Source organism: Rhagoletis pomonella, unplaced genomic scaffold (genome assembly GCF_013731165.1).
Source record: "Rhagoletis pomonella isolate Grant_MI unplaced genomic scaffold, Rhpom_1.0 Rhpom_scaffold_00004, whole genome shotgun sequence".
Classification (NCBI taxonomy): domain Eukaryota; kingdom Metazoa; phylum Arthropoda; class Insecta; order Diptera; family Tephritidae; genus Rhagoletis; species Rhagoletis pomonella.
In genome coordinates, this window is record NW_023458558.1 from 21589021 (window position 1) to 21598614 (window position 9594).

At 33.5% G+C, this 9594-nt stretch overlaps 1 protein-coding gene across 1 annotated transcript in view; it reads left to right on the top strand.

Annotated features, from left to right (window-relative positions):
* The window catches only part of LOC118738144, a gene marked incomplete at its 5' end in the record, with an annotated part of 11641 nt that extends 4322 nt beyond the window's left edge, over nt 1-7319 (top strand). The window contains 6 exons of the mRNA XM_036469066.1: nt 4131-4313; nt 4363-4750; nt 6451-6621; nt 6686-6803; nt 6873-6975; nt 7115-7319. Coding sequence (XP_036324959.1) covers nt 4131-4313; nt 4363-4750; nt 6451-6621; nt 6686-6803; nt 6873-6975; nt 7115-7232 — 1081 coding nt within the window. The remainder of the gene's footprint in view (nt 1-4130; nt 4314-4362; nt 4751-6450; nt 6622-6685; nt 6804-6872; nt 6976-7114) is intronic.
* Nucleotides 7320-9594: the final 2275 nt, after the last annotated feature.

A 9594-nucleotide genomic window follows, 5' to 3' on the forward strand; every position in this document is an offset into this window, starting at 1 on the left:
GTGTTCGCCATAATTGTATTGGTCATCGTAATTCTCGCCGCAGTTGATGTCCTGAATTGGCTGGATTTTCTCTATTACTGCAGCTACATTAAATTATCGATAACAATTATAAAATATGTGCCACAGGTAAGCAACCACTACAGTTTTGATTTATTTGTTAATGAATATTTGTTTAATTGTGAGCAAATACATACATACATATGTACATACATACGTCTACGTACAGGCACTAATGAACTATCGACGCAAAAGTACTTTGGGTTGGAGCATTGGCAATATTTTATTGGACTTTACAGGTGGAACCCTCAGCATGCTACAAATGATTTTGAATGCCTACAATTATGGTAATTATGACGATATTCGAAGATTTTTGGTTTCATTAAAATATGTACATCATAATATATGTATGTATTTATATACCTACCCATAGATGATTGGGTGTCAATTTTTGGCGATCCGACAAAGTTTGGCTTGGGCTTATTCTCAGTGCTTTTCGATGTGCTTTTTATTCTGCAGCATTATGTATTTTACAGGTATGTATGTTTCACAGAATCTGAGGTATGATTTTTTTTGGTCTGGCACGCGATTTTAAATGTATCAATATACATACTTATTGTACATACCGCTCGTCTGATGACGAACATGTTTTATATAATATATCTGAGTTATGACGTTCAATTAGCATGCGAGTGATATGAATCTAAAAAAATATATACTTATGTAGTACATTTCCTTCTTTGCTATCCGCTTCTTTTAGGAATGCACAACAGCTTTCCAGCTCCACGCTCACCAACGCCACAGAAGTGGAAAATGGCAAAGATGACGAGCAGCGCTAATCTACTTAGTTCATATTTTCTGTGCACATTGTTTTGAGCAATTTTCGCGCAGAGATTTTCCGGAAGTATTCTGAGATAATTTATAAAGTGCCCGCATATCTAAAAATGCATTTATATTAATTTGTGTGTATGTGATTTGATAATTAAATTAATTTTTATACTACTTAAGTAAAGTATGTGTAATAATTTAAAAATTTAAGCAAATATGTATATAAAGTCGATGTTTTTGCAAAACCGCCCATCGCCCAATTGCAAAACCGCTTATCTTAAGGCACTCAAATTTTACAGGAGAGCGAAAAATTGATTTTTCTTTGAAGGCTTTGCCTTGATAATCGATACTTCCTCTAGCTATTATTTTACAAATCTGTAGTTTTAATTTAATTTTAGTTTAACGATTTTTCGGCATAAATCTCGCTGCCTGGAGTTCAGGGTTACCAAATCTAATTTTTGGCACAGCGGCGATTTAGGCGGTTTTGAAACTGGTCGATGAGCGGTTTTGCAAAAACATCGACGATATGTATTTGTGTATATATATGTATGTAGATATATAAATATGTGCGTAAATCATTGTTGTATTAAATAAAAGTAGCTAAATTAATTAATGTTCTTTTAAAGATCGGTCCACAAATATTTTCTAACTATGTAATGTGGTTGCTCAAGGAGTTGGTTAAACATAGTAGAGATTTTTTTTTGGAATGATGTCCAAAAAAGTAAATTCTCGGGTGGATCAACCTAAAAATTGTATTTTGGGAGAAGAGCTTTTCCAACCCATGGTTTTGGGTTACCACGGGGGACAGCTTTGCTATGACAAGGCACCTGTGTTGCCGTTGATAATTTACAGAAAGTCGCAAAAAAGGGGTCATTGACGCAAAAAGGGCCACCATATTATTTTTGCTTTTCTTTACTAGCAAAAGAATAACAGGCCTATTCTGAACAGAAACTCTCTGGCAGTTTACTCTCTATTTCCTTTACCTTTTGTCGACATATGCTATTTTGTTTGGCCGTGAAGAATAGGCTTAAGTGGTTCTTCTTTCAAATATCCACTGATATTTATGTTTAAAAAACTACGAAAAATGTATATTTCGCGTAGTCATGCGACCAGGCCCACGACCAGTACTCAGTTCAAAAGTTTATGTATTTTTCTTGATTTTGTTACACGGTGTTAATAGTATCTCTGCCAGTTTTGGCACTTTTATACATTTTTTTTTGTTAAAAGGTTCAAAGAGATCAGCTCAGATAGAAATTAAGGCCCTAACTTTGTTCCAATGCAGGAGACAGAGGATTCCAGTCATCTAATAATGATGATGAAAGTTTGCTATACTCTTGCTACTGGTCAACTAATACAAAGTTATTAAACATTCTCATCGAACGTGATACCTTAATAATAAATTACAACACAGCGATTGTAATTGCAACTCGAACAAGCTGAAAGCACGAAGACCTGTTGCTGTTATCAGTAAAGGTAAAAATTATGTCTAAGCCGTTGTACATATTGAACTGATGTTATTATAGTAGAGCAATTATAAACTACTTATTCGTTACTTATATAAATTTACACTCCTTACAATTCAGACGATCATCGCGCGCGTTAATTTGAATTGTGAGGAATTTTTATATGTACCTTGCCGCGAAAAAAACTAAAGGGATTTATTAATTTGAAGCAAATGTGTACATAGTATGTATGTACCTACTTCAGTATATTTATGTGTCCCAATAGGCAATTCGGGACCTAAATACATGCATACTAAAAAAACAAGAATGAGTGCGCCTGGTCTGCGCTAAAGAAGGCAAATTTCATAGAGAACCAAAAAATGTTTTGACGGCAGCTTTATCTTTTAGATTACATTTTAAGACTACATTTTTTCGATGTAATTTATTTTTGTTCTTTACGAAAAACTTCCATCAAACGACCGATATGCACTTGGGTGAAAATCATGTGGAAACCATGTATGAATTCGTTATCCAAAGTCTCACTGGGCTAACCGACAAATATTTTTGTAAGTATAGTTTTTCTTTTTTTTTAAACAACTTGAATTAAGTAGCTGAGTGTTAAGTTAATTCTTAGTCTTTAAGAACAGACGAGCGATGAGAGGCCTTTTTGGTGATGCACTTAACTATGAAAGTGTAATGCAAACGTCGCCGATAAAAAAATATAAAAAAATATTGGCGGATGATACATACGTACATACATATATATTTATGTATGTATCTGTACTCTACTGTTATCGTCAGGAATAAAAAATTTAAACAATGTCGTGCTTAAAAAGGTATGAAATGGTAAAAGACAATGCAAAAAGATTCTAAATTTTCCACTGAACGGTATAATCTACAAAAGCTAAACGCAGTAAAATTAAAAAACTTAACCGTCGGGAACGTAAAAGTGTTGATATTTAATGCAAAGGAGGTAGCCGCTACGCTTGTTAAATACGACACATTTCCATGCAGCTGGGGACAGGCAACTTTCAATTCTACAACATTGAATCGCACATCGAAATATTCTTCAAAAGTAACCAAAAGTGATAAATATATGTACATATGTGCATTAAGTGGGCTCAAAAATATAAAAAACTTCCATGAATTAGAGATAGTGGCTTCTTATAAAAATATATTGTGAGAAAAAGTAACAATTTAACTGACCCAGACATTTTTATTTTTATTTTCTTTTTGGAGCAGAAATATTTCTAGAGCATCTAGATGCATTTCTGCAACAAAAACAAAAATTTTAAAAAAATTTAACTTATGTCCTTTTTGCGGTCACGGCTCGATAAGCTAATAAATCACGTTTCAAAATTTGTATGTAAAAAAAAATTCCATATCTTTTGGCATATAAAAGCAAGTGCGATTATCCGAACTCAATTCAATCCCTATACCACATTTGAAATTGTTTTTGAATTACGAATTTTGATCGCAGTTTAATTTACAGAAAAAAAAGTCTGAGCGAGGATCGTAAAATGCGGAGATCTAGCGCATACCAACGTATACTCAGATATACAAGTTCCTTTATTTTCCTAGTATTAACAACAGGTGAGTTCGGTATCCGCAGACAATTTTTCAATACCGCTCTTCTAACGGCATCTATCTCAGCACAAACCACGGCAGTGGAACAAATTGCGCTTAACTCGAATAACTCATGGCTAACTGTCTCCACCCACGATCTCACAGTACTAGTTCAGGAAAATATAACTTTTGAAGTTATATTAAGGCAAGTACAAAAATATGAGACGTGTAAACTTCCCCTACAATAATTGAAAGCCAAATTTGCATTTACACCAAAATATTTTATCAATTTTGTAGTGGTCCACCAGATAAAGACATCTCAATCAGATTTGTGAGACAACATGAAGCACTTGTTGAATTGTATCCAAATGACTTCACAATCAGTTCATCGAATCCACAAAACCAGACAGTAAGCATACTCGGTGTTAGACCTGGACATTTGGAGATCACGGCTAGAAGTTTACCGAACGATTCGTGGATGTAAGTATGCTTGGACTTGCACTTTTGATTTCTAAAAACATTTCTAAAGCTGTACATATAAACTTTTTATCGACAGTGTCAACGACTTATTCGTACGCGTTATAGTAGCCAATTCTGAGATTATCAATTACATATCGCTCGCATTTGGCTGGTTTTATTTTTTAGCCTGGTCCATCTCATTTTATCCACAAATTTATATTAATTTCAAGCGCAAGTCCGTGGTTGGACTCAACTTGGACTTTCTTGCCTTCAATGTAGTTGGTTTTGCGTTATATGCCGTTTTCAATTTTGGCCTTTACTGGATACCCGAAGTACAAGCGGAATACAACAGCCGTCACCCGCGTAGTGTAAATCCGGTTTTGTTAAATGATGTAGTTTTTGCACCGAATGCATTATTAGCAACAATTTTGACAGTCATGCAATGTTTCATTTATGAGGTGAGTTGAAGAATATTTACGAGAATGCATGTATATTTGGCTACAAAAATGTACATATGTATGTAGTTTGATAGTAAAGTTCTTTGTCTGTCCTTCAAATTTTATCTGAAGCCAGAGAGCTGAAGGGATTTGGAAAAATATGCTCTCATACCTCAAATACAGTGTCAATATTAGAGATGGGTGCGGGATTAAAAAGGCCAATCCCGATCCCGCTCATGCCGATATTCAAATTTTAAGTCCAGAGTCCGCCCATCCCGACGCACAGTGTTTCGACTATATGTAAAATAGAAAATTGAATTTCAAAAACTAAAAAATTTGCCACATGTTAGTCAGAGTCATAAGAGACCTGAGTGCCATGTTTCATCGAAACCGTGCAGCTGTTTCTGAGTGAAGAGCAGTCTGGCATAGTGCATGTTTTTATTTTCATCGAATTTCGAAACACCCTATACCGATGAAAAAAGTTCTTCATTAAACAAAATAAAACTTTATGTAGATGTATGACAAGCCAGCGTCTCTAGTTTGACCTCTCCTTTTTGAATTTTCTTTTCAAAAGTATAATAATAATAATAATAATAATAATAATAATAACAATAATAACCAGTGTTGCCAGAACTTTTTGGGCGGACCGGCTAAATTGGCCGAAAAAACGGCTAAAATTAGAAGTGTTCAACGTCTCCAATAATTAAAATCTGGTCATCGGGCATTTAATTAGGTAGGAATTGCGTGTCGGTCGAATGTTACTTGTCAAAGATCTAATGTATAAACTCGATGCATCCTAGTTTTTTCTACTTTTTCCTTCAGCTGTAAAAATAACACCGTGCGACAGTAAATTTTACACTAAAAAAAAATCAATACATTCGCGAAACCATAGGCTAAATATTTGGTAGCCATATTGTTATTCTACATTGCATTGAATTTTTAAAATAATTTTTTGGATTAGATGATATTAACAAAATTACAAAGTCCTTAAAAAAAAATCCTGATGTCAGAGAGAAAAACTAAAAACGTAGTTTTATTATATTTGGCCCACAGTTTCGCCAGTTGCTTTGTGAGTTTAGAATTTTTTTGTCTTTATCGTACGTTGTGATCTTAAAACATACTACATAAGAAAACGAATGCCAAGAGTGCTCGAGAGTTAGGGTGGCCAGATATTATAGTGACATAATCAGTACAGTTGGAATCAACAATCAGTACAAAGCCATAAAAATCAGCTCATTTTTAAGCGATTTTTTTATTATTAACAATATAACAACCAAGTAACAGCGGAATAATTTAAAAAAAAATAACTAATAGACTTTTAAATACATATAGTATTATCAATATAAAAATTCATTACTTTAAAACAAATCAAAGGTATTACATATGTATGTACAGCTGTGCTCACGAAAATAGTACTAAAATGTAATGACACGTTTTGCAAATTTTTCTTTCCTTACTTAATTTAAATTTTTTATAAAAATATAGTTAATTCCATAACAAAAGACGTGTGAGTTGAAGTATCAAACTTTCTAGAAAATTTATAAAAATTGAGAAAACGGCGCTAATCGAACAACAAAATTGTCCACTCAATCTTTGGCCTTTTCTTAACACCTCTGTATTACTATGGTGTCCACTAATCTATCAAAGCCAACATTATTCGCATTATTTTCGTAATCCATAATAATTTCTGAATTTGTAATAGTAGTTTAATATTATTACAGCGCGGCAATCAAAGAGTGTCAACACTTGCATCTGGTATTTTGGGTTTGTTCTTCATATTTGTATTAGTAACCATGATTCTCTCCGTACTTGATATCCTTCATTGGCTGGATTTTCTCTACTACTGTAGCTATATTAAATTAATAATAACAATGGTTAAATATATACCACAGGTAAGTTAGCGCTGTAGTGTGCATTTGCCTTTATTTGATTAATTGTGAGTGAGTTTGATTGCAGGCACTAATGAACTATCGACGCAAAAGTACTGCGGGTTGGAGTATTGGAACTGTACTAATGGACTTTGCTGGCGGCGCTTTTAGCATGCTGCAGATGATCTTAAATGCCTACAATTATGGTAATGATAAGTGGTGTTGAAAACATTGTATTTTCTTTAAAAAAAAAAGAATATTTTTACCATTTATAGACGATTGGATTTCAATTTTTGGTGATCCGACTAAATTCGGTTTGGGCCTACTGTCCGTTATTTTCGATATGTTATTTATTCTGCAGCATTATGTATTTTACAGGTTAGTTAGTACAGATTGTCGAAATGTTTTCAAAAAATTTAGACTCTACGAGTATTTGATTTGTTAATTTCTTAATGTACATACATATCGCGTAATATGCATTAACGTTTTTATTTTTATATTTCTTTAAATGTCATAGAACGGAGAGTAATCCACCAGAAAAATCGTCTAACGGGCTTTATAATGGAGCAACGGGGGAGTACTCCTCTTTGGTCAAACATCCTAAATGTAATTGCGAATCTTTAAGTTTAAAATAGGCGTATGGCATGAAAACCATTTTAAATTGGCTATGAGGCACATTATTATGTATTATGTACATACAAATGTATATTTATGTAAGTTATATACACCTAAAGTTAATTATAATAAAGTATTGTAAGACCGGTTTTCTATATCTGCACTTCACAAAATCTTTACTTTCAAGTCAAATTAGACTTCAGTCTTTCTTTTGGGGTATAAAAATTGCAAAAATAAAAATTAGAATATACGAAGTATTTGTAAATTAATATGGTGTTCGCATGAGGCGATTTTCCAGGCAATTTCAGAGGCAATTAGTTGAATCAAAAGTTGGCTGCACCCCAACTTTCATTGGATGCGATTAGTTGAAAGGCCGTTCACACCAGGCGAATGCTGCTTTCAACTAAAAGTTGCCTGTAAAATCGCCGCATGCGAACACCGCATAATGCAACTGTATATGGGCAAATCTAAAAAATAGGTACGCTTTCCAAAAAAATATTTTAATATTTAAATTTGTGAGCACTCCTATGTTTTATATATCATTTTATTCGTAATCTCTTAATAAATCGATTAATATAAGTGTAATTCATTTTCATCAAGTGCTTCAAAAATTAGACGACGAATAAACTTGAAATAGAAAAGAAAATAATAAGCTGGTTTCACATTACGCTATTCAAGTTGTAAATTTTGAGCAATGATTTTGAAAGCTGAACTCTCTTAATTGGAACGTTCTAAATTCAATGGCATACCCCACTTTACCAGATTGGCTGCGGTTTTCGAGATAACGGTACTTGAAAATTTTATTAAATTTTAACTATTTTATAAATAACTACCTCAGTTTTGAAGTTATTTTACTAAAATTTTGCACATAACGGGTTTGTAATATTACCTTAATTATTCATTAAAATTATCGCAATGGGTTCACTTTAACATACAGCTCCAATACAACTGATTACTCAGATATGTGTTTTTGCAGAGCACTATGTCGGGCGACATCAGGAGGCATCCTGTCGCTGTCCTGAGTGCGGTGTTCTGCAGTGATCTAACCCCGTTTAAGTCGGCGAAGTATCTCACCGGATCGTGAATACCCCTAGTGTTTTCCTGTGGAGACAGGGTCTTATGCACACGCATATGAGCGAATCCGAGAACGGTAAAAAAGCAGGCAATTAAAATTCTCGCATTTTTGTATCAAAAATAGCATAATCTTAATGAAATACTATAATATCGCTTTCAAAAATCGCTTTTTTTCAACGGCAGAAAGAGTAATTTTCGCAACAGAACCTCCCGAACGAACATATCCAAATATTTTAAAGTTAATCCAACCTATAGTTTGCTTTTATAATCAATTTTGTAACTTTATTTTTTTTTTTCCAAAATACTTTTGTAGATTGAGAAGCGCCACCAAATTTTTTTCAAAGTTCAGCTCTGCTCTAAAATTGGTATATTACTTATTCACTAAAGAATTGAATTTAAAATTAACAACCATGTATGTACATATCGCTCATTTACTTCAATAGTCATAATCTAAAAAATATAAATTTTGAGTTGAGTGTGCAGAAATTACCTCTAATTCTTCTTCTATGTTGTGTAAAAATGCCATAGATCACCAGTATCTCGCTAGAACAAAAAATGAGTTAATTCTTACAATGGAAGTCTAAGTATGTTAATTCAAAGATTTAAAGCCGCATTTCTCGAGTTTTGCTTCTTTGAGTTGTAACACTATTGAAGGAAATGAACAACGGGAAATTTGTTTCTAGGTTGACTTTGTAATGTCATTATTTTCTATTCTTGATCGGGCAACGTTTAAGGATATATGAAAGAAGCCCCATAAGACAGATTAAAAGTTTGATATGAAAAGCAATGATCTGAGTTTTCAGAAAAACGATTATTAAACGAAAATTAAATTAACTTTTGATACATTACTACTCTCCACATTTATTAGTCACGTCCTTTTGCATTTCAGGTGACGATATCGATGGCTGAGTGAAAGATCGACATATCTCGGCAGCCAGTTCAAAAGCGCCCTATCTTAAAACTTTTCAAGAAAGCCCTACTTCAGAATTTGATTGAAAAACGCCCTATTTCAGATTTTTATTGAAAAACACCTTATCAGCATTTGGTTGAATAATAATGAATCAGAATTCGGTTCAGAGGTGCCCTATCTCAAACGAAAATAGGACGTCCTTTCAAAAGTTTTCTGAGATAGGGCGTTTTCGAGCTGACTTCCGAGATATGTAGGTCGATCCACGATCATGGGTCGATCTACCCCTCCCTCAGTCATCGATATTCACTATAGAAATCCTTGCTCATAAAGTAGTATTGCATCATGGGCCTTGCTGGTAGAAAGAAAAAAATTTACGAATAAAAAAACATTTTTTTTTT